General features: G+C 47.2%; 1 protein-coding gene across 2 annotated transcripts in view; it reads right to left on the bottom strand.

The window, feature by feature from the left end:
- Positions 1–11,084, bottom strand: part of LRRFIP1 (LRR binding FLII interacting protein 1) — a 106,171-nt gene extending 95,087 nt beyond the window's left edge. For both annotated transcript variants that reach the window (XM_077181009.1, XM_077181015.1), the window contains exon 1: positions 10,875–11,084. In XM_077181009.1, the coding sequence (XP_077037124.1) occupies positions 10,875–10,964 (90 nt within the window). In that variant the 5' untranslated portion in view covers positions 10,965–11,084. The remainder of the gene's footprint in view (positions 1–10,874) is intronic.
- Between the last annotated feature and the right edge of the window lie 14,429 nt (positions 11,085–25,513).

The following is a 25,513-nucleotide window of genomic DNA, read 5'->3' as shown; positions in this document are numbered from 1 at the left end:
GCAACGGCACTGAAACCATGGCTCTCCAGGAGAGGAGCCAAGTCCCACACTCAGTTTGCAGAAAAAGCACACAGAGAATATTTCACAGGGAACAAGGGGTTTAAAAAAAAAAAATCACACTTTTGCAGCAATTTTAAGAGACCTATCAAAAAAAAAAAAAAATTAAAACTAGACTGTTCTCTGTACCTCACTACTGCAATCAGCTCAGAAATGGGTGAGATGGTCTTACCTGGCTGGTGGACAGGAGTTACCCTCTCATGCTGCTATGATTCCACAATCCTCTCCCTCCTGGGAAGAGGAATTCCCCGAGAGAGAGCCAGGACATGGCAAGAGAACTTGCCCAGGGTTCAGTGATGGCGCTGAACCACCCTTCAACTGGGATTAGGGCTAAAAAAACAGCATTGTTTGAGAAACGATTGGACAGCTTTTGTGTGGGGGTGGGAGGGGATTACTGCCTCCAAACTGGGGCTGAGCACTAATGGATTACCTGGAGAATCTGTGCCCTAACCCTCTCACCAACAAATTAATTCAGTTTCAAATGTGCTACTGGGCTACACACACCTTGCCTAGGGGTACAGCAAGAGTGACCTCCACAGCTATTTTTACTGGAATTTTACTGGAATTCTGGAAATCACAGAATGCCACCTGGAATGCACCAGCAGCCTCCCTTGCCTGCTCCATTTTTCCCTAGCAGCCTTTACCACCCAGCAGATAGAATTATAAATTGTATCCTCAGTCACACAAACTATTTAACACTCAAATTGTGCAGACCTGTGCAGCTGTGTTTGAAAAATGGCAAAGAAACAACAAGTGGTGAGAGAATGGGATAGGCCAGCAGCAAAAGCTGGGCCCTTGGAGAATCACATTCTATCAGAGGAAATTACAATGAAATCCCAATTCCCTTAAGGTTTTCTACCAGTTTCTGAGGTGCAGCAAGGAAATCTTAGAAAGGTTACTCCTAAGGGGTTTATACCTGATTGCTGTAACTCACAGAGCAAAAAGACTTTTTTTGGCTGCACTGCATTGATTTTATAGTGGGAAGCCTGAGAGACGAGCCTTGTGCAGCCAGCAACACAGGCAGCAGACCCCAGAGAAGCATCTCTGGATAATTCAGATCTCTAAAAAGCTTGTTTCTATTCTAGCAGGTTCAGTCTCCCCTAGAAAATGAGGCTAGGTTTTTGTAACAGCCCTGCAAACCCACTGATCTTTATTTTCTAATGCTAAATTTGTAGGTTGGTTAGACAGAAAGCTCTGGGTTACCTCTTGACTGAAAATTATTGCTCAGTTTGACAGGATGTGCTTATCCCATCAGTGATACAGAATCACTTCACCAGCACATACAGAGAACCTTTCTTCACTTGCTACAGTTCACCAAATAATGATTTTTTTTCCCCCAGGGTAATTAAACAAGAATGCACAAATATTCCTAAAAACACAGTGTAACTCTATAAATAAAACAGTGACATTCTCTACATACAGCAACATTATCTCTTGTATCCACAGTATTTCCCAGAGCCCCTGGATTCCTCCACAGTTCATGTAAAGGTTAGGTCACATCACTGTTCCAACACACTCATTTCACATCGGGGCAGATTTCAATTTCATATGCAAGAGACAATGGAGCAGAGTGACCTTTGGGTATCACAAAACATGTCCCAAAAGCCCACTTTCATTTTCAACAGATGTTGGTTCAACATATTTGTCAGTGTAAATCCTCTTAGAGCCTGGCAGCACATGCAGCAAAGGAAGCAAACCAAGACCAACACACATATTTTTTTTCATATGGGAGAACAGACATTTTAAGGAAAACAGCTTATGGGAAATGCACAGTTGCACAGCAAAGAAATAGGGGTTGTAGACCATCAAAAAATTGACTTGTTTCCTAAGAGTTGTATCTACTATTATCCTGGCAAGTCTGTTGAAAGAACTTCAAGTTTGTGATCAGAGAGAAATAAAACATAAATACAGATTAAAAAAAAAACAAAACCAAAGAAAGCAGTAGGCTGTTTCCTCTGTTTGTAGTCAGCAGAAGCAAATACAATTCCATGGGTTTGTGTGAAGACTGCAGCACTTTGGCACTGATAAAAACAGACATATCTCAACTATCTGACTCTGGAGCAACGTGTGTTTTAAAAGGGAAAAAATGTGAAGCTACAAGAGTCCGATAGGAGACCAGAGCCCAGGGATTTTTCTGCATGTGAGGCACACCAAGAGCCTTTCCTTGCTCTCCTGTCATCCCAGCATGTTAGCTGATAAATGCTCCATAATTAGAAGACCCAAGTGGGGATGCCTGAAATCCATCTGACCTGAGGGAATGAGTTTAAAAACCTGACCCAGCTTTTAGCGTGCCAGATCCTCCTGTATTCCATTTCTGCCTACTGGAAAGGGCTGGCAAAGGCAGGCACGAGAGACAGACTCAACTAAACATGGTATTCAGTGGGATTAGAGAAAGGTTATTTTGGGACGTAGGAAGTACTCAAAAGAGGAGGGCAAAGGGAAAAAAGGGAATATTAAATTTAAATCAGATGCTGGCGAAGGGAAAGGTCACAAGATACGCACAAGCAGAAAGCAGGAGGGAAGAAATATTACTCCTTTACATTCCCTGTCTGAGCAGAGCATCTGTTGGACTGGGGAATGGTTTGCAGAGAATCATCAGTGGGACAGAGGCATCACCACTGCACTGCAGGCAATATCAATACACAAATCACTGCCCAAACAGCAAACACACAAACAAACTCCTTTTGTGGAACTCTCTTCCAGTAAACTCGGCTGTTCTGGGAGAGATAAATCAATCTGACACTAATTACATCCAAAAACTGCAAGTAATGACATCATGTAGGAAAAGCCCAGCTCTCTTTCTGAGGAAGCCAGTTGGAGATACCATCTTGCTATTTCTTTGACAAAAGTTTGGATACAAATTGAATATTCCAGTCTCGTTCACATAAACCTTCCAAGAGCTAAAAGGAAAGCAAACTGCAGCCCTGAGACCCAACTACTGCCTTTGCATTTCTTTACATGCCAAAGACAACTAGCACTCTCATACCTGATTACCAGCTATTAAAAATAGGAGCGTGGCCATGGTGGTGCACCTGGCAATTAGGGTGTGCCAAAGCCTCAGATTTCTAGCACAGCACCACATAACACAAAAATAAAATCTAAATATTGTCTCCAAGAGCTCACAAAGTGTTGGAGAAGCAGAAGGCACACGGTGTTTTTGCAAGCCTAATATGAGGGTTAAGCTGTGTGACAGAAGAAACTCCACTCTTGCAGAGAAAAGCAGTGTGCAGGAAGGAGGAAAGAGAGGTGAAAAACCAGCCAGGAGTAGAAGCAATAAGAAATCAAGAGGCTTCCTCACTCCTCACCACATCTGAGATGGGAACACAGCTCGGATTTGGCACTTTGAGATCGCTTTCCTTGTCTCCAGCTCAACTGTGAGAAGCTGCAGGAGTGTTTAGGTGGACAAACCCACAGCCCATGCCAAGGTGGACAAACCCACAGCTCCATGCCAAGGTGGATAAACCCAGAGCCCATGCCAAGGTGGACAAACCCACAGCCCATGCCAAGGTGGACAAACCCACAGCCCATGCCAAGGTGGACAAACCCACAGCCCATGCCAAGGTGGACAAACCCACAGCCCCATGCCAAGGTGGATAAACCCACAGCCCCATGCCAAGGTGGATAAACCCACAGCCCCATGCCAAGGTGGACAAAGCCACAGCCCATGCCAAGGTGGACAAACCCACAGCCCCATGCCAAGGTGGACAAACCCACAGCCCCATGCCAAGGTGGACAAACCCACAGCCCATGCCAAGCTGGCTCACAGGCACACAGAAGGGCAAGGCAGATGCCACTGAGCAAATCTACCTCTCCTCCTATCACACCCAGGCTATTTCCTACTGAAAGCACTCCCTGAAGTAATCAACTTCTCACTTCTAGGTCAGACATTTTTAATGAGCAATTAGCTCAGACACTCATTTTTCTTGGCATCAAACAGGATCTTAAGTCCTTAAATTAACAAAAGTTATTTCAATGTATTCAGTGAAACTTTCAAGTCAGAACTAGTCACTTGAAGTTTCAGACCAGAGCTGTGCCCTTTGTGTTCAAGTATATCCAAACCCCAAAACATCCATCCTTCCTCAACCCAGAAATAGATTATTTTAATTTCAGACATAAAAATGTGCAAGTTCTAGCAAAACTAACATCTTCCCAAACAATTTGAAGACCAGCGTGTCTCCTTTCAGAATTCCACACCCTGAAGCAGCACACAGTGAATCAGAACTTCACTTACAGGAAAATATGAAGCATTGAGGGGATGGAAGAACAGAGCACAGAACTGCAGGATGGATGCTCAAGTGCAAGTCAAATCCATCTCAGGAGGACACTGCTTCATTTAGCCAGGGACCCACCCATTTCTGCCCAGTTTTTGGTTTAGGCACACATCCACATCCCAAAACAAGCAACGCTCAGTTTTGGAAACAGCAGCATTAGTCAGAGTTTGAGTCTTCTCCTCTCTCAACACTCAAAATTCTCAACTGGTTGGGCCAGAAAAGTGCTCCTAGCTCTGCTCACTGGGAAATGCTTCTGAGCCTTGTCCTTCACACCTCATGCCACTTAGCTAAGTTTGTTTAAAGGCAGGAGGAGAAACCATCCAAATATGAATCGGAAATGCCTTTGGTGCTGAGGCCTAGGTGAGGACATTTGCAAACTCTCCCAGTGGGCAGAGTTCTGGCCCATTCCTGCCAGCCTCAAAGTGCTACTTCTGTGTTTTCCCAGACTTCTGTACCCTCTCCAGACCCTCAGAACTGTGAGTTTTTAACAGCATGAGCAGAACTTCCACATCTTCGTAAAAGAAAATTAATTCAGGTACCTGAAGTCGTTTGCACACTGCAAGCACTGCAGGGCTCTTCCTGCCTATCTAAAACCATCACATGCCTTCCACTGGAGCACTGCCTTATTTAGTATTTATTGTGCCACACCAAGCTTTAATTTCAACAGATAAATCTTCTGCAGCCAAGCTTTTGAGAGCTGCCTTACATTTCTTGCAACCTACTGCTTCTACACCAAGCCTGCCCATAAGGATGCTTTGGAAATATATTTTTGGCCTGATGTGATGTTCTCATTTCAGTGCCAGTTTATTTTCCCAGCATTAGCCAGGAAAGTTCTTCAGCCTACTTCTTGTTCCATAACTAAAATAAGGTGAAGGAAAGGAGAGTTAAAGGGTACAAATGTCCTCTGACAAGAAGCCCTTAAGCACTTCCCTCATCTTTACTGTGTGATGAAGCACAAAAATCAGCTTATTTTTCTACTCCATGCAAAGCCAGCTATGTCACTGGTGGATTCAGAGGTGCAAGAGCACCAGTTATGAGGGAGCTTTCTCTGCTTCTGGTATTGAAGTGACCATGCACTTCCCCATCTCTGGGCTTTAATATAAACCCTCAAAGTCACCTTTCTCAAGGAAAATTTGGTTTACTGCAGCTCCCTCACCCCCTCCCCACCATACCCCACATTCCAGTGGGCAGCTTCTCCCCAAAAAGTATTTCAGCACCAGCGAGACAACAGCTGATATTTCAGAGCTGCTATTTTAAGGATTGCCTACGAGTGCTCCAGTCTAGCTAGACAGATTCACTGCTCTTGGCAACCTGCTGACTTGACAGGAGGGACAAATACCTCGCTCCACAAACCCAAAATGCTACCTGGATTAGGCTCCTTGCAAGCAAAGAATGAAAAAAAAAATATCCTAGTGTTGAAAGCCTTGCAAGCACATTTGAGCTCCAACTTTATCCAGCAACAGGCCTGGAAAAACATACCTCTAGATGAGGTAATGATTAGTGTTACATCCTGCAGCCAAGCTCAGCATCTGGGCTCACAAGGACAGAGGCTGGGCTTCCCATGCTGTTAATCCTACCAGTAGTCCCTTGCTTGACTGGAACAGGAATCACAGTTCCTAAACAGCTGCTTCCTCAGACAGCAAGGGAACAGCTGAAGGGGACTCAGGCCAGGCACGGACACAAAAAAAGGCAACTGATTATTTCAAGTTGAGAGGCAGATTGTAAGACAGCCTCCAGTCACCCATTTAACCATCATGAGATGGGTCTTGAGATTTTTTATCTCACTTCTTTAAACTGCTCCTTCCCACATTTACTTTGGGGGAGAGAGACTGTAAGTGATGCCAACACCATTTGTTGGATATATGGATGCAAAGCATTAGGGGAAAAGGAGAGTTTGATGAAGAGCATATTTGCCACATAAAATCATCTCAAATCTGGAACAATTCCCCACGCCCTACTGGCAAGCCTCGCCCACAGAGTCCTCCTTCCTTCCTATATTTAGGTCAGCCAGGCTGAGTCAAGGCCTCCAAGAGCATCCCTTGCTTTCGTAACTCTCTGTTCTAGAACAGAAAAGCCAGACATGCTTTTCTCAGATCATTTGTTTGGATCATCCATGAACACTCCTAAAGGCACAAAGTAATGCAATAAAAAAATAAGTCAAGTACTGGTGCTACATAAACCAGGCTGTTTCTAAGGGCTTCTCTTGGAACATCCACCCAGCTTACAAAAGCCTTCACACATCTGTAATGCCAAACACTGCTCCAAAAAGTTCCACCCCCACCCTAACGAGGCACCCAGATCTTATAGGGAATATATCCTGAGGGAGTATATCCTTAGGGAACACACTGCTTTAAATGCTCTGCTTTGCATAACAGTTCAATAAAGTTTGTGTGGCTTGTGTTCCATGGACAAATGGCCGCTCTGCTTGCTTTAGCTTCAACTTGTATCAAATTGTTTCCATTTCTATTAATGGAAGTCACCCAAAGTGCTGTATAAAACAGAGTTTTCTCCCCCACATTAACCCCTCCATTTAACAGATTCCACATTCAACCATCATGGCATCTCTTCACTAGTCTCTAAACTCCAATTGAGCCTGTTGAAGTTACTTAGTGCCTTCTTACTGTAACTATTAAACCTGGCTGGCTGGTTTCATTTGCATTTTGAGCTTTTTTGAATTAGCAACACTTTCTGCTCCTTCCTAGCAGTGTAACATCCCAATTTTTGAATCTCTAAGAATACAGGTCAATGCTCAAACTGATTACTCCAGTGAAATAATCAAATGCATGGTCCATAAATGGATCGTGCTAGTTTTTAACAAAGTAATAATTATGTATCTACAAAGATGTAGGTGACTTCTTGAAAGTGACATGAAGTGTACAAAGAGTGATGGCAAAGCCCTCGCAACATTGCTTTCTTTAACAATAAAAAATAAATTATGCTGCTTGAATTACTAATTGCAAATTAATTATTACCTAAACAGCTCTGCTCTGTAAAATGGTGGATGAAGAAGATTGCTAGCAGAGAGAGGACACCCGGCAGGATCATTTTTGTGAGCAGTGCAACACACATCTGCCTGCAAAACAAGGTGTCAATTACATTCCTAATACAAACAAGAAATGGACCTTGTTCTTCCTCATTCAAGAAAACGAAAAACAGTAACTATTATTATCTGCCTACAAGAGAAATATCTCATTTACACAGCTCCTCGCTGGATTTGCAGCACGGAACAATTATTACTGCGGCCAGGAGAGTGGAAGTTAGCAAAAAAAAAATATTCCTTGAAGAACCAATGTCTCGAGTAATCACATCAAAGCCACGTAATCCAAGCAGGAAGGCGGCTCCTGGAAGGTTCAGCCGGGCAGGACTGCGCCTTCCCCAGCCACAGATGAGCGCGCAGCACGCGGCTCCCGCTGGCTCTGCTGGCAAAGACCTTGAGCAGTATCAAAGTGCTGGACTCTGCAAACTCTGCTGGCATGGGCTCACCAAGGGCAATGAAAGAGCCCAAAAGTTTCCATTGGCCTAAACACGGAATAATCTGCTGGTGTGGAGAGCAGCCTGACAGCGGAGAAGCCGATCATCGATCGGCCGCGCTGCTGCCCAGGAAAAAACAAGCTCAGCAGCACAGGGCAGGTGTGTGAACAGCAAATCCTGTGAGTGGCAGCCTGTGAGTCTGTTAGGAACTCAGAACACCGTGTTTCGTGTTAATTATATTTACATATTTGCCATCCACTTCATTATCGTGCCTGTCAAACCCTGCAGGATCTGGCGGTACAGCACTACCCTTTCCTGATGGAAGAGATCTGCACCTTCCACCTCTGCTCTGAATAGCTCCAGACAAGGTGATCAACTACTTCAGAAACTGCCTCCATCATTAAAACCACTACGGCTTAACATGACCAATACTGCTACTAAACCCCTGTCACTACAAGATGCTTCACTCTCACAATTTCCTTCCTCTTGCTCAGTTACTTCCCCTCACGCTCGCTCTCGCTGCCCTCTTCACCACGCCAGGCTCTCTCCTGGGCTGTGCAAGACACAGAGCAAGACATCCCAGCTGCAAATCCAAACAAATTCAATATTCAAATGGCAGGAGTTCCACAAAGTCCTTGCAAGTCTTGCTGTCTTCTTATAGGAGCACATAGTAGAGTGGGAATGGTGGGTTTGCCAAAATAACCACAAAATAAAAGGCAGCTCTGTGAATCAGTCTGGTTTGGATGCTCTCTTGGGCTATCCCATATGGAATATATATATATAATTTCCCATAGGGAAAATGAGACTCTAGGATCTGCAAAAAACTTGCCATCACCTCTGGCTTCTGGATAACAGAGGACCAAGGCCAAGAGAGGAGTGAAAATTTATGTGCAAAAGCCACGTGTTTGTGTCCCAGCTTTGTCTAAACACCTGTGAGGAAGGCTGGAAGAGCCAAAATATCAGCAACCTTCCCACCTTCTTAACACAGAGGCTCCCAGCATCCTTGCTAATGAGAGACAAAAGGTTTAGTTGACATATTCTGGATCATCCAGAAGGATTCATCTGGGATCCTTTGTGTGGAGAATAGGCAGTTAAACAACAGAACAATTAAAGTGCTCCGAGACAGGGTAATGCAAATAGATAAAATAATATGGGAAAATGCTGAACCTTGAACTTGGCAGCTCACAGTTTTAGCACTCAAGGGAAAAGATAAAAGACATGCTTGTGTTGGGCTTTTTGAGGAAATGGAGTTGTCCTTTAAATAATCCCCAGGAGAAGGAAGGGGAAAAAAATAACAAAACACAAACCACCACAGTGTTTGAGTCCTCAAACCATTACACAATGCAGTGAAAAGCAGATCTAAGATAAAGAAAAGAGAAAGTGGGAGAAAAACGTGCAACAGAAAAGAGCAGCTGGGTTCCTTGTTAGAGACTGATGCCTTCCTTGATCAAATGACAGCACAGCCAGGACACATCTGTGGAATTCAAACCCTCATCCCAAAACAATTCTTAGGATATTATCATGACTCTAACAGACAGCACAATCACTCTTACTTGCTATCTCATGTCCAGGACATGAGACATTCTTGTCCTCCTACCTCAAACTCCATCCTTGGGAACCTACTCAGCATCCTGCCACAAAAATCTGCCTTCAGAGAACACACTATCTGAATCACTCACACAAAACTCAGCTGGATGCACTCCAAAGATTCTACAAACCACCAGAAAATGGTGCACAACAACTGGAAAGGCATTGATGGTAACGAGGAGTGCAAAGTCACAGCTAACTCAACCTACCAGTGCCACCAGAAATAAGCAATACATTAGCATTCACCTGATCCTGCTGCAGCTCTGAATCAGCAAAGGAAACCAAGAGAGACCTAGAAGTCTTCCAGAAGAGCAATTAATCTTGTAATCCATCTTGGGGTCATAGCAACACCAGGAGGGCTGACACACATAACCCACACTAGGGGAAGAGGATGCCCACATTCAGCAGCAGCACTGGAGGAGGGACCTCAGATCAACCCCATGCCATGGGCAGGGACACCTTCCACCAGACCAGGCTCCTCAGAGCTCCATCCAACGTGAGCTTGGACCCTTCCAGGGATGGGGCAGCCACAGCTTCTTGGGGCAACCTGTGCCAGAGCCTCCCAACCCTAATTCTTCCTTAGGGAAAAATTTCTCCCTAATATTCCGTCTAACCCTGGTCTTTTTCAGTCTGAGTCCATTTCCCTTGGTCCTGTCCCTACATGCTCGTGTAAACTGTCCCTTTCCATCTTTCTCACAGATTTCCTACTGGAGAAGAACCCCAGGGCTGCTTATCCCCCTTTCCCGTATTGAAGGACTGCCACACCAAGGATGGAGAACAGACTTTGTCAGATTTAGGAAACATAAAAAACAAATTCACATTATCTTGGTCACCACTGCACCAATTTAAGGAGAAAAAGGAGGCAGGAAGCATCAGCAATCAGCTGGTTTAGAAGGTTAAAGTCACATTGAGCACAATGCAGCATCTGGTGGGCAGCAATACAAAAACCAGTTTCCAAGTGAGAGGGGTCACTTATGCCCACACCCAGCACCACCTTGCAGTATTCTGGTTTTCATTTTTCACCCCCATCCCTGGAAGTGCTCCAGGCCAGCTTGGATGGGGCTCAGAGCAACCTGGTCCAGTGGAAGGTGTTTCACGGCAGCGTGCTTGGAAGGAGATGATCTTCGGGATCCCTTCCAACCCAAACCACGCTGCCATTCTATGATTTATACCTATCCATTACACACCCGAGCGGCCTATTTTCAGTGCTTAACACCAACCCCAGCGGTTCTCGGCAGCAGCGGCCGATGGACATCCCCTGCGGCGGGGCTGGAGCGGGGCGGCTCCGGCACCGCACGCCCTTCCCTCACGGAGCCCGGGCACGGTGAAGCACAGGCGGGGGTGAAGCAGGGCTTCCACCTCGCCCTTGAGCCGCCGCGGTGCCGGTGGCCGGGGGCGCCTGCGCGGCGCTCGGGGGAGCCCGTGGGGGAAGGCGAGGGGAGGAGGATGGAGACGGGAGAAGGGGGGATGCCGCCTCCCGCCGCTCACCTCGCGGGCGATCTGGTTGAGCGCATCGTCCTCCGCCGTCAGGCGCTCCCGGTTCGGCAGCCGCTTGCGTCCGGCGCCCGGCGTCCCCATGGCGGGGCGGTCCCGACCGGCCCGGCCCGGCCCGGAGCGCAGCCGAACCCGGAGCCGCTGCCCGCCGGCCCCGAGCGACCCTCCCGCTCCCTCCGCCGCCTCCGCCGGCGCGGCCGTCACCGCCCCCCGCCCCGCGCATGCGCCGCCGCCCCCCGCCCTGGGGGGACGGGCCGCCTCACGCCCGCCCGAAACCGGGCTGGGGGTGCCCGCTCGCTGCCCTCACGCCGAGCCCGGGGTGGGTTTGGGGCTCGCTGCCCTCACACCGTACCCGGGATGGGTTTGGGGCTCGCTGCCCTCCCATCGAAACCGGGCTGGGGGTGCCCGCTCGCTGCCCTCACACCGAATCCGGGCTGTGTTTGGGGCTCCCTGTTCTCTGCCCCCGAACCCGGGCTGTGTTTGGGGCTCCCTGCCCGCTGCCCTCACACTCAACCCGGGCTGTGTTTGGGGCTCCCTGCCCGCTGCCCTCACACTCAACCCGGGCTGTGTTTGGGGTTTGCTGCCCTCGCACCGAACCCGGGCTGCGTTTGGGGCTCCCTGTCCTCTGCCCTCACCGCCCGAGATCGCGTGTGGGTCCGTGCTCGCTGCCATCACCACCCAAAATCGGGGGATGTGTGGGATTCCTCCTTGCTCCCATCACCGCCCAAAATCAGGGTGTATTTGGGGATCTCTGCTCTCACCGCCTGAAATTTGGGGGGGTGGTGGTGATGGTTGTTTGAGGGACCCTGCTCGCTGTCCTCACCATCCAAAATCGATGAGAGTGTGTGTTTGTGGGATGGTCCCTGCTCACTCTCCCCACAAGGATGTGTGGGGTCCCCTTCCTGCTCCCCCAGCCTCACTGTGGACCAACCCCCTTCCCTGGGCTGGAATTTCCCTTGCCTGGGCTCCCTGCCAAGCTGTAGGAAATTACAGAATCCCAGAATGGGTCAAGTTGGATGGGACCACAAAGGATCATCTGGTCCAACCTCCCTGCTCCAGCAGGGTCATCCCAGAGCACAGGGTGCAGGATTGTGTCTGGATGGCTCTGGAATATCCCCAGTGAGGGAGGCTCCACAGCCTCCCTGGACACTCTATTCACTGCTCGGTCACTGCCCAGGGAAAAATTCCTGCCTCCTGCTCAGGTGGAACTCCTGGACATCAGCATCTGCCTGTTCCTTGTATCCCACTGCTGGGCCTCGTGGAGCAGAGCCTGGTCCATGCTCTGGAATATCCAGATATATAAATATCCACCCTTTGGATATTTATACACTTTACAGAGGTCCCCTCTTAGCTGTGGGTCCTGTGGAGGAGCCCCAGCTCCCTCAGCCTTTCCTCCTCAGAGATGCTCCAATCCCTTCATCACCTCTGCTGGACCCTGTCCAGGAGCTCTGCCTCTCTTGTCCTGAGGAGCTCAGAACTGGGCCCAGTAAATTTACCAGAAATCATGGAAATGGGCATCAAAACCTTGCCAGTTGTAAAGCTGGGGGGTTCCTCTGCCCCAAATAGAGGGGGAGCAGGACAGAAACAAGACACTCCTTGTGTCCGGACACCTTACACACCTTACATCTTCATAGCCCTGTGGGGTCTCTTCAACAATGAATTTTCCTATGAAGTGTAAGTGGACAGGATTAATTTTAGTTTCAAGTACATCCGTGCTTAATTAACTCAAATTGACAAGGAACATGTATTTTCTGGGATTCCTGTCACAGCCCTTACACCTCAATTTTCATGCTAATTCCCTAAATATGAATCAAAGTGGCTGAAGCTCACATTATTACATAGACAGAGAAAAGGATGACAAAAAGGACTACAAACCCCACCCACTTCCTTCTGACCAGAAAGCTCCTTTTAATCTTTATGATTTAATTTTACCATCGATTTAAACTTGATTGAAGTAAAAGGCAACACCTGGCCGCTCAATATTTATTGGCAGTTTTCGTGTACAACACCTGAGATCTGAGTCATCCTGACTGGGATCAGACTCATCAGACTGACTGGGTAGTGATACTGCATCGATGCTGCTCCTTGCACCTGGGACTGTTTATCTTTGCAAGAATCAAATGATTATTTTGTCAGCAGAAGCAGATGGATGAGTCCCCCACCTTGCTTGGGCAGCAGAACATGTGTCACACCCTCAGATTTGGTGTCAGGTTTACTCTGACCCCACACAAGTGGATTAAAAGGGAGCAAGGCAGCACAGGGGCTTTAAACTGATCTCTCACCCTGAAGGCAAAGCTTTGCTGGGTCTGGCTTTCCTAGATATCCCTCAGGCTTCCCTTTTCCACTTCCCCAAGCCCTGGCTTAGCACTACCACCCTTCCAGGCTCTGCATAACTCATTCCCTGAGCCCTTATCCTCACATTTGCCCCTGCCCTTTGAGGAATTCTGGCTGGAGAGGCGGGGCAGTGCCTTATTTTTAGGTCCCTGTTACCCAGGGATTTCAGCCACCTGTGCAGCTGCATCACGGTATCCATGCAAGGAATTTCCCTGCTCAGGGGTGCAGGAGGATTTGCATCAGTGCTGTTTGCCTGCCTGGCTGAAAGCCTTGCAGAGCCTTGGGCTAGGCAGGTTTTTCTGTCCAAAAACCAAATATTGAGGTGGCAAAGGAAAGGCAGAAGGGAAGGGGAGGAAGAAATAGAGGGGAAATAGAAATCTGAGGGGGCAAAGGGGGAAGAGAGAGGGGAAGAGAAATACAAGGAAAGGAGGAAAGAAATGGGTGAGGGAGAATGGAGAGGGAGGAAGAAATGAGGAGGGAGGAAAAATGAGGAAGAAATGGAGAGGGAAGAAACAGAGAGAAGAAAGAAATCTAGGGGAAAGATGGGAAAGGGGGAGAAGAAAGAAACAGAGCGGGGGAGAAAGGAAGAAATAGAGAAAGGAAATACAGGGGAAGGGGGAAAGAAAGTTGGAGGAGGGAAGGAAGAATTCAAAGAATAAAGCAGAGAAATTGGAAGAGAACACGCTGGTTGGTGACTGCAGTCAGATTTCAAATCACTCACTGAATGTGCTCTGCAGTGTAAGAAATCCTTCCCTTTCCCTGCATTCCAGACACGCACAGTAATTTTATTTTCTTTGAATATAGACAAAATAAGCCATCTCGTTATAAAAATACTATACATGGATAATTTGTCCAGATAAATTTGAAATAATGGTTCAAACCACGTTGGTTTTGGCTGCACTGTGGAGTGCAGTGAGTGAAAATGAAACACTGAGCACACATTCCTTATTTTAACAAGCAACACAAGGGCGAGGCTGGTTTTGTCTGAAAGTCATGACTATGATGAATGACAGTCGGACAACACTGAGTATCCCATGCCAGTTTTAAAGGGTTTTGTTATAAGTGCATTATAAACCCCTCATTCTCCAGTATCCTGTGAGCAAGGAAGCTGCTTTGTGCTGAGCACACCCTAAAAGATACAATTTTCCCTCTGTGCTGCTCTTAAACCAAACCCTCTTGTAAAACCCCACTGTTGAGAATCAGAACAAGCAGTCAGCTGTTCAGACTGGTGGTGGTGTACTTGATGAACCTCTTTTACATAATAAAATTGGTGGGTTTTTTTATCCTGTGAAGGAAAATGTGATTACATTTATATTAGAGGCAAGCCTTGGGATAGGGGAATCCAGTGGCTGAGTGAGGGTGTTAAAAGCAAACACAAGGGCACCTCTCCACTCCACTGTAAGGTCACGGCATCTGCCAAACCAGAAATGAAGCCTGGCAGCTTTAACAAGATGTCCATTAGTCCAAGGAGAGTGGAACATTTTAAGACCTTGGAAAATCCACACTGAGGAGGCCAATATTTGAGAGTGTCAGGATACATGAGATGAGCAGGGCTCCTTTAGCATTGTAATATTTTGCAAACATAACAGCAGTGGCATCCAGCAGGGTCCGCAGATTTATTAATGGAAAAAAAATTACATCACAGACAAGTATGTGCTGGCACTGAAGTTCTGCAGAAAAATGAACAAAACACTGGTGCAACCAAGGTGATCCTCTCCAGCAAATCAGACCTCCTGGGAAAAGCTTGCAGGTGTGTTGCCACATCTGAGCAGTGTCAAGACAGGGCTCAGGAGAATGGTGGAGTCCATGTGTATTTTGCCTGGGTGAAATTCCTTACTGTTATTCCGTCTCTTCAAGTCAGCAGGGTCATTATTTACATCAGCAGAGCCCTGGCCCTTGGGGAGCCTTGCTGAGCTTTGTCATGTCTAGCCTGGAGTTTGTAGTCACACAGCAAAGCCAGAACTGATTAGTGTCTTCCCAGCTGGTCCAAAACAGAGATCCATGGGCTTGGGTTGGCCAAGGACAATACTGTGGGGCTTCCAAGCCAAGCTTTAGGAGGACTGGAGAAAAAAAATCCCACAAGAGCAGCAGCCCTTGATCACTTTTACCAACAACGTGATGTGGTTTTTTTTCTGAAGAAAGCTTATTGCTTGGCTTCATCTTGCCAAAACCCCTTAATGAGTTATTGGCCTCCTTTAATCACCTTGGCATGCCATGAGAGATAGTTTTCCATTTGTGAATTTTTCACAGGTCACTCAGGATGCCTCTTTGGGGAGCTCGAGGTCTCAACATTGGATCACTTTTAGCGTTGAGGAAGAATCTTCCCTTGGAGGGAGTTTTTCAAAGGTTAACCTCGGGGTTGATTTCATTTAGTATTTCCATCTGCACCCCAGCACAAGTAGGACAGTGCTAATGAAATAAGCTGATGACACAGTGTTACAGTGTCACCAAAAAAGGAGGGTAAAGTCATACAAGAGGTTAAGGACTTGAGAAACAAGTGGAGTGAAATCAAGCAGACAGCCAATACCGTGCCAAGGGCTAAATTCATGATCTCTCCAACTGTTAATAAGGAAAAAGGAGGAAGTTCTCGGGTCACAAAATGGCCAAGGGTTGGTTGCGTGCCACCATCACAACAGAAACACCAAAACATTGCATTTAACGTTGAGAGCACTTCAAGAAAGGGCCATTGCACAACCATCTGCAAGACCTTACCTAAAATGGTGCCACAAGCCTGCCTTTCCATATTAAAAATAAATCAAACTTGAATACTTGTGGAGAGAACAGCTCCTAGGATAAGCAGCAGGAAGACTTTACTGAGATGAGAAGGAGTTGGCTTTTCTGTTCAAAGTGCATCTCTCTTCTATAAAGTCCTTTGGAGATAAGTGGGATGGGGATGATGCTATGTAAAGCTTAAAGCCAAGGCAGCACAAAAGCATACAGCTAAACAGACCATATATCATTCTAGTCTGGATACCAGAGGTTTCTTGCCAAATTTCTGAACATACACCCCAAAAGAGGTTTTGAGTGGGTTTGTCAAGTCTGTGGTAAGCACTACCCTGAGGGTCTGTCTGCCTCAGCAAGCACTGGTCCAAACACTGCAGGCTTTTCACCCTGCCAGGAAATCTGGGACATGGGTGTCCACCCCAGCTGACACTCAGTGACCCTAGAGAGGTTGTTCTTGTCCTTCCATGCTCCTGCTTGGAGGGCACCTCCAGCCTTCACCCAGACCAACATGTGCAGGCTCTGTGTGGCTGTGCCAGGCAGGGAGCTCACCTGCAGCTGAGCCATCCACAACTGAGCTCACTGAGAGCAGCCCAGGGACAAAAAATGGGGGGGCAAAATTCTCAGGCAAAAATGGGAACCCACTCAAGGGAGCCTCTGTGCACCTAATCTAATTAGCAGCAGACACGCCATGGCTCAGTGTTCCAGCAGAGCAAAGTGAAGCCAGCTCCACAGCAGCTGGGGCTGTGGGGAGCCAAACCCATCCCAGGCTGTCTCCCAAAGCCGGATGGTCATGGGCTGTTGTTTGCTTTCTCTGCTCCTATCTGCTATTCCCAGCCTGCCGCAGCACCACTGAGCTCCAAATTTGGCTGCTTCTTCTGTGGCTTCTCCTCTTGATGTGTAAAAAAAGCTACATTTTAAGAGAGCCCTGTGCTATTTTCAGAAGAAAAGACATCCTAGTCTCTTCCACCTAATCTAAAAACCTTGTTCCCTACCTCAAGTGCTGTGGGCCTAAAACCTATTCCAGGCTATGGGATGCCTTGCATCCCCTCTGCCTGCACTCCAGGTGGAATGCAGGCGAGAGATCAATGTACATATTTAATTTGGGAATACAGCCTCTACATCTGTCCAAAAACATAGTCTGAAGTAGTAAATCCTTCAGCCAGACAAAATTGGGCTGGCTTCGGTGCAAACAATGCATTACATCAGCTGGAGCAGCTGAGGAGCTAACCCTGCACCACTTTGGGATTAATATTTCAAAGCATTCCTGCTGCCGTGGTGCCGGTGTCCTCACCCCACTGACAGCCTGGAGACACGGGAGTGAGGAATCACATGGCCTTGATACAAGTTTCCCTGTGTTTTTCCTGCTCCATGCTGTGTGGCCTCATCCACTCCCATCCCAAATGTTGCAGCGTTAAGCTGAGCCACATTTTCCAATCAGGCCCTCCAGATTTTCTGAAACGCCAGTTGTTTTGGGCTGGGGTAAAACACAGCCACAACACATGGCCTAAAAACAACCAATTGTTTGCAAAAGACCAAGTGCTTGCACTAATTAGTCATAGTGTTCTGTAAAATGCCATATGAACATGCTTTTGGAAGAGCTTTTGGGAAACCACATCACAGCTAAAACTCCCTAAGCTGGAGCGGAAGAGGGGAAGGAGGTGCTGTTTATTGTCCCCATGGAAATCTATCCAGATTGCTCCAAGGCACAAACCAGAGGCAAACCATCCCTCTCCTCAAGCACAGAAAGCTGTGCTCTGTTTCAAACCATCTTTCATTCTTGTCAGGGAAGAGGGATTTTCCACTCACCTATTCTACAGCAAACTGAAAAATGGCCAGGCCTGTTCTCGGGGAATGGTTCCAACCACTTGACATCAGACAGAAGAGCACCTGTGTGATGTCCTGTGGTTCTGCTTTATGATCTGAAGCTGTGCATCCCTACCCCACCTCCTGCCACCTCTCCTGTCACACAGAACAGCAGCGAACCAGCACTGGCAACTAACAATTCCTGGCTTTCCTAGAGCCATGCTGGATTTCACATTCCAGCTGGGATAATCACCAGCAGGGCAGGAAGGCAGGTCATTATAGTTTCCTGAAATAAAGGCCTTTGCCTAAACTGGGAAGTGAAAGATGATACTGGTAACAAAACATTAGAGGAAACGGAGACAAAACATCTGAGATGATACAGTGTGTTAGAGCTGGTACATCTGATTTTAAATCACAACACATTTTTCTGGCATCCACAGCATTCTTGGTTTTCCATGCAGAGTGACTGATGAATGGCATATGGGGCTGACTCACCTGCCCAGTGCCTCGCTGGGAATCCCAACCCAGTTCATCCATCCCAGCCCTGCAGCAGGTACTGTGCTCTGCCATTTTGAGCTTTCCCAAGCTTTAATTATTGCAGCACTAAAACCCCTCTGATCCTTCCCAGTAGGAATGTGGAGGGATCAGCTCCTCTCCTCTCCATCAACAGAGCCAAAACAGTCAGACAAGTCTTGTCAAAGTCTTCAGTTTTTAGTTTTCCCTCCCATTGTAGCAACAATTAGGAGAATAATTTTCCCCCCCTCCAAACATGAGTTGCTGCAGAACCCTTTTGTTTCAGCTGCTGTAAAAACAGTAAATAAATCAATCAATAGGTAGATAAAGCATGGAATAACCCAAACTGGACAAAGAGCAAAACATTTTGCATCTAGAAACGACCAATTTCCACAGCCAGCTGAACAGCTTGTTAAGATCATACTGGAAAAAAGAGGCCAGAGACAGGAGTAGAATGGACTCTGCCACCAAGTTTCTGCTTTTCCTTCCTCTTGCCTTCAGCCTTTGCTATCTGTGCCTTTCCCTAAGGACAGCTACTCAATATATTGCAGGGTTTCCAGCCTTAAGCCATGGATGTCTGGGCACTGTTAGGAGGAGGCACCTCCCCAGGGGCTGACAGGCACCGCCTTTGTTGCTCAACTTCAATTTCTGCCGAGGTTTTCATCCTCCCTGACCTTGGAGCTGGTGGTGGCAGAGGGGAAAGGCAGGAAAGACACTTCTCTGCGTGGCCTCTTTTGGGGAAGCTGCTAGGTTCAGTTTCTGAAACATCCGGAGCACATTAGTGGTTCAGCTCAACTAATTAGAAACTCCCAAAATAATTTTTAATACCTTTTTCAATTATAAAAGGAGTTGCTGGAGGTAACAGCAGATAATGGTGTCGTCCCCCCCTGCCCCCAGGCATCTCTGTTCCTTCCAAGTTTATTGGCAACAGATGACTCATTTCACCTCTGCCCAAGATGACTGCTTTACAACTCTTCCAGCAGCATCTGGCCTTAAACGAGGTTACTCAGGCTCAAACTGATGAAATAATTTCTATTCTTGTGCCTATACAGACCATGCCTGTAACACACAGTGCCTGAGACTAAAACCCAGCTGAAAACCAGCCAAACATTTCGATGTGACCTGAAAAGGCAAAACCGTGCTGTGGCCTTGGGCCTGGCTGCCACGGAGAGGCAAAACCTGTCATAAAATGCCCTGTGAAGCTTTCTGGGCTAGGCATCCCCAAAGCTGGGTGGGGGACTTCAGGGAAGTGAAGCTCATATTCACACCCACATGAGCTTTTCAAGTCTGTGCTAGACAGCATTGCTTTAATCGTTCTCTTTCCATGCACAGGCAAAACATTTTCAGTTGCATTGGATACAGCTGCCTCGCAAACACAGAGAGATGAAGCGCTTCTGGGGGAGATTATTGAGCAACTTTTGGCTCTCAGGGAGCTCCTCTACAGCCCTTGGCTTGGAAAGGTACCACCTACAGCCATTTTTAGCCTGGTTTCCTAAGGGAACATGTGTGATCACTCTGCCAGTGCCACACTAAAAGCTGAAGCCAGCTGGCCAGTTGCCACCAAATTTTCCTGAGAGGTCAAGGTCCATCCCAAATGTGATATCCCCACTGGCTTGAAAGCAGCACATGGAGCTCAGGGCAGACACCAGACCCTGCACGTGGAAGAGAGTGCTTCAATGCTTTAATCATGAGAAATGCTGCCAAACCTGCACCTTGTCAGATAAAGATGTCTCTTGTTTCACTGAACCATTTCCTCCATTTCTGTGGCCCTTGGGAGCTGGCTTCTCCTTTGTTTCCTTTGAAGTCAGGTACCCAGCCTAGAGCCAAAGGTCTCTCATGGCAGCTCTCCTGGCAAGGTGGGCTGGACTCCTGGAGAGGGATCCTCCTGGCCAAGGTCTGCTGAGAAATGAGAATGTGAAGTTTGAGACAAACTTTTCAATGCAGGCATCTTTACTTGAGCGAGCCACATACATTTACTTGTCACCCAAGCTGCACCTTGCTTATTAGACATATGGCAAGAACCTCAGCACATGCCTCAAGGCTATTTATTGTGAGCTGTCAAGTGCAATTTCATGGGTGAAAACAATCTCACCTGTCTCTTCAAGTGCTAATGCTGTAGGAAAGCCTTTCTTGTGGTTCACACTTGTATTCTCTTTGTAATTTAATGCCACCAGACTTCAAATGTTTATTGTAGTCAGTAGTTATTTTCCCTCCTCGGTCTTTAACACATGCTAATGTTCACCATCACTTATCATCTGGGAGCTATTAATATTAAGTTTGTTTAATGTTTCTAAGCCAATCTCTGGAGTGTTTTAGCAACGTTAATAATTAATACAGGAAGACAAGCATTTTAGAGGCCTCGAGCAGTTCAGGGCAGGCTCACAGTTTTGAGCCACAGTGTAAATGATCTGTTCACCATTACAGCTCCACCAATCCTTGAAATATGTCTTAACTTCTTGGCATTGTAACAGTGAGGACCTCAATCTTTTTTTTCATCAACAAAGGCGCAGCCCTTGCTCTTCTCAAAACAAAAAGATCTTTAAATGCTGCGTGGCAGTGGTGACAGACCTTGCCTGTATGGAATACCCTGGGTTTTCATTACTTCATCACACACAGAAAAGGAGAAACAGCAAAGACCAGGACACTTCAAGCAATTCCATCCTGTGATTTAACCCCTTAGTCATGTTGTGTATGAAAACCACCACACAAACAGGGGATGGCACCTTTAACAGCACAGGTATGGCAAACAGTTTTGAGAACATCATTTGCTGTGACCTCTGGATGGATCAGTTATTTTGAATTTATTTTGCTGACCATGGTTTCAGGTGTTTGTTCTTGAAAAATTAAGAAATGAGAGTGTTTCAGATACAAACTGACCCATCAGGAACAATTTTTTCAGGGACCTCAGAGGACCAAAAATGCTGAAGATGAGCATAATTTCAGAGCAGTACAAAGTCCAAGCCTCATTTCCACAGTGTGGGGGCTTTGATAGTGATCAGACCTCCTGAGCTGGGCTGCCTGCACAGGGCCTGCCAGGGACCACATGGAATTCATATGGATGAGCACAAGGAGAGGGGGAGAAACAAGTCAGAGGAGAAAAAAGAACTCTTCCCACAGGCAGACAGCAAACCAGTGGCAAAGCTGAGGTTTCAGTCTCTGTGTTCAGCTCAGGGCTGTGCCTTTATTGCCAGACTCTGCTGCCTTTCCCACACAACCACTCTTCCTTCAGCAAGGGAGGATTTACAGTGCCCACATCGATGCTTCCTCCCAGCAGTCACAGTCAGGGAGAGCCAAGTGCTACACAACCACTGACATAGAACCCTCCAGGAGCTTCTAAACTGCCCCACAAAGATCTGTGTGCTTGTGCCTTGTCTTTTAACTCAGAAAAAGGAGGAAGGAGAGGCATCCTGCTCAAAGTTACGCAGCAGGCAGAGCCAGAAAGACAAGATTATTGGAATTATTCTTGCATGCTTAGCCTAGAAGTTTTATTTTTTAACCTCCTCTGGAATTCTTGTGCACCACTGATGTGCCAGCCTTTCCTTCACAGTTAAAAATCAAATGAAATGGCTGAGGTGGAGCAGTGGGGGAAGTTCTACAAGGTGCATTTGATCCACACCACTCCCGTGGCCAGACCCATCCTCCAAATCCTCATGACACAATTACATCAGGTGTCTGTAAAATGAAATGCAGTCCCTAAACCTCAGAAAAGCAACCCATGCCTAGGTTTTACCAGTAAAATTTACTTCAAGTGAGGAACCCTTCACTGCACAAGCACAGTGAGGTGCATCCCTAGGTTTGTGCAGCATGCTCCAGGTGCTCCACCAATGCAGCCACAGTCTCCATTGCAAACCACTCACCACTGAAGGGGTCTGATCCTCAGCATCCTGCATATTTTCCCTCACAAGGAGCAGGCAAGCAGACAGAGATACATTGGGAAAAAAACTGGCTCTCTGGCACTGCAACAGTGCTTATCAGAGGTGTTCACATTCCAGTTATCTGGAGAACAAAGAGCAAGAGAAGCTTGGCTGTCCATCCACACTTCTGGCAGGAGACCTCGGTCCGTCTCTCATGGGCTGGTGTCTGTCTGTCTGGCTGTCCGGGCCAGACATGAGGCTGGGCAGCAGCAGCAGCAGCATCCTCGCTGTCTCAAAAGGTAGAGGAGCTGTGCCCTCTAGTGGGGTCTGGCTCAGCACAGGAGCCTTCCAGGGGAGGCTGTCCCAGCGCACACCAGGGACACACTCCCCTGGGCTCTGCAGGCCTCCGGGGCATTTACACCAGCCAGGCCATGGCGCTTTGCTTGGGCACCTCCTCCCCACCACCTTCTTCTGTAAAAGCCCTTCACAAAGGCCTCTGAGATGTGACACCTGCTCAGGCAGAGCAGGTATGAAAATAACAGAGCAGCACAAACTGGGAATGACGCTTCTCTTAGCCCTGACAAAGCCATCCTTTCATAAGGCTTCAAAGCCTCCCAGCCTTTTTTTTTTTTTCCTACTAAAAATTAGAAGCTGAGTTTAGGTGCATGACGCTACCAGAGTCTGCAGGTCCAAATCACTGGGTAAAAATCATTGCTGTGGGCAAGGATTCCTGCTACAGCAACCCCATCTCAAGGTATCCACACTCAGCCTTTCCAAAATCCTCCAACACCTTCCTAGCCCCTTGCTGTACCAGTGCAACTGTGCACAGGGTCACAGGGAACTGACTAATCCAAAGCCCTAGGAGGAAAAGGAAAAAAAAGGAAAAATAAAGGCTTTAAGTCAGTTCCTTTGGGAAACAAGTTATAAGAAAGGGGTGGGAGCACATTAAACTGCTTTGGGAGCACATTAAAATGCTTCTGGACTGGAAAAACGACATATATTCATAGGAAATGTGTTCAAAGGATCCCCAAATCCAGCTCTAGCCTCTGCAGGGCTGATGGGAAGGACCTGGGAATGTAAACTGTCCATGGCTTTTCATCACTGAAATGGGAAGTAATTGAACTGCAGTGCTTAGGCCTTGGAAGTCACAAGACATGTTTTTAATTTCAAAACTAGGATGATACTCTTTTTAAGCTTTCTTGTAGGACTTCTGCTTTTCACCCTGTTCCTATAACCATTAGGACTAGATTTTGTTAAGCCTGTTTCACTTCCAGATCTCTTACTTGAAGGAAGGACACCGACTATGACAAGAGGAGTGACAGAAACACTGAATTATCATCAGCTGAAGCATTTTGCCAGACAAGTGTGCACGTCTTTCTCCCACAAAACACATCCCCTTTGCAATCCCAAGCCTGGGATATCTGAGCCTGCCCCTGGCACACGACCAAAGCCAGGTCTAATGTTCAGCAGCAGAAATTGCCATGTTATAAAAACCCAGAGAGGACAGATCCCGTGTGTGCCATGATTCCTGCCACACCCAGCCCTCCCTGATCCCCAAACCTTGGGGGGTTTTACCCCCATCTCCTTGCTAGCTGGGATGCTCTTGTGCGGTGTTTGTGAGGTCCCCAGGACGAGGTGAGAGGTGAGAATCTGACTCCATGTTCTCAGAAGGCTGAGTTATTATTTGATTATATTATATTAAAGGATGCTATACTAAAACTATACTAAAGAAAGAGAAAGGATGTGGACAGAAGGCTTAATAAGAATGATGATAAAAACTCATCCCCAGGATGAGGTGAGAGATAAGAATCTGAGTCCATGTTCTCAGAAGGCTGATTTATTATTATATTATATTATATTATATTATATTATATTATATTATATTATATTATATTATGCTATACTAAAACTATACTAAAAAAAGAGAAAGGATACAGACAGAAGGCTTAACAAGAATGATGATAAAAATTCATCCCCAGGACGAGGTGAGAGATGAGAATCCAACTCCATGTTCTCAGAAGGCTGATTTATTATTTGATTATATTGTATTAAAGAATGCTGTACTCAAACTACACTAAACTATAGAGAAAGAATACAGACAGAGGGCTAGAAAAGAATGAGGAATTGAGAATTTGACTCCATGTTCTCAGAAGACTGATTTATTATTTTATTATATTAAAGAATGCTATACTAAAACCATATTAAAGAAAGAGAAAGGATGCAGACAGAAGGCTTAACAAGAATGATGATAAAAACTGGTGACCGACTCCTCAGAGTCTGACACGGATTGGTCATTAAGTAAAAACAATTCACATGTTTGGATAAACAATCTCCGGACCACATTCCAGAGCAGCAAAACACAGGAGAAGCTGAAGCTTCTCAGCTTCCCAGGAGAAAATCCTGGGCGAAGAGGAATTTCCAGAAAATATCACGGTGACACTCTTGGATCCCAAGGCATGGGGAAAGCCCCACCCACCCATTCATCCGTCTGTCTGTCCGTCCATCCGTCCGCCAAACCCCAGCGTGGGGAGGGGGGCTGGAAGGAGGGATGGAGGGGTGCGGGGGGATGGCCCCGGTGACAGCAGCCTGTCGCCGTCTTGCCTGGCTGCCAGACCTTAGCCCTGGTGTCGGGTCTAAGGTTCGCTGCTCCGGGCTGCCTCTCCCACCTTTGGCACCGCTGCTTTCGCTTTTCGCCGCTCCCGGCACGGAGGGGCTGGAACACGCGGATGTTTGTCACCCTGTCACCCCTGACACACGGACTGGGGACAGCGAGCCTTCGGGAAGGTAAAGGCATCCTCTGCTCAGGAATTCCCCTCCGGGCAGGGAATCCCGCGGCCCCAGCCGCCCTCTCCAAGGCGCCTTTCCCAGTCGGGAATCCTCCCATGCTCCCGGGGCAGCCCCGCATCCGAGGCACGCAGGGTAGCCCGGTCCGCAGTGGCTCCTGCCCAGCAGGAGAGGTTTTAGGAAGCTCTCTGTCCTTCCCCCATCCTCCCAGGGCTCAGCAGAGTCTGAGCAGTCTCTGGGCAGTCCCGTTTATTGCAGCTTTACTTCCCCTCGTGGTTAATGATCCTCATTCCCTTCCCCTTCACCTTGAGGGGCGCTGCTTCTTCTGAGAGATCATCGCTGTGTAAATCTAATATTTACACATTGTGTCTTTGCAGTGGGGATTGCCGTATCCCCTGGTAGCCCTGGCTTAAGTGAACTTTCTGAGTGGCCACTCTCTTACTTAAGCCAGAGCTTAAGCAGGTGGGAAGAGGGTCCCAAAAGCAGAGGAGAGCTTTGAGCTGAATGCTAGAACTTAACTGGGGAGGTAGGTGCATAACAGCTATCTTCTGTGTGGGGAGGGCAGAAAAGTTAAGTATCTAAATCTGAAAGAACCTGAAATATTGTGTCCAAAACCTGCAG

Source organism: Agelaius phoeniceus, chromosome 7, assembly GCF_051311805.1.
Source record: "Agelaius phoeniceus isolate bAgePho1 chromosome 7, bAgePho1.hap1, whole genome shotgun sequence".
Taxonomy (NCBI): domain Eukaryota; kingdom Metazoa; phylum Chordata; class Aves; order Passeriformes; family Icteridae; genus Agelaius; species Agelaius phoeniceus.
Note: the sequence above shows the minus strand (reverse complement) of the source record. Positions and strands in the feature narration are given on the sequence as shown.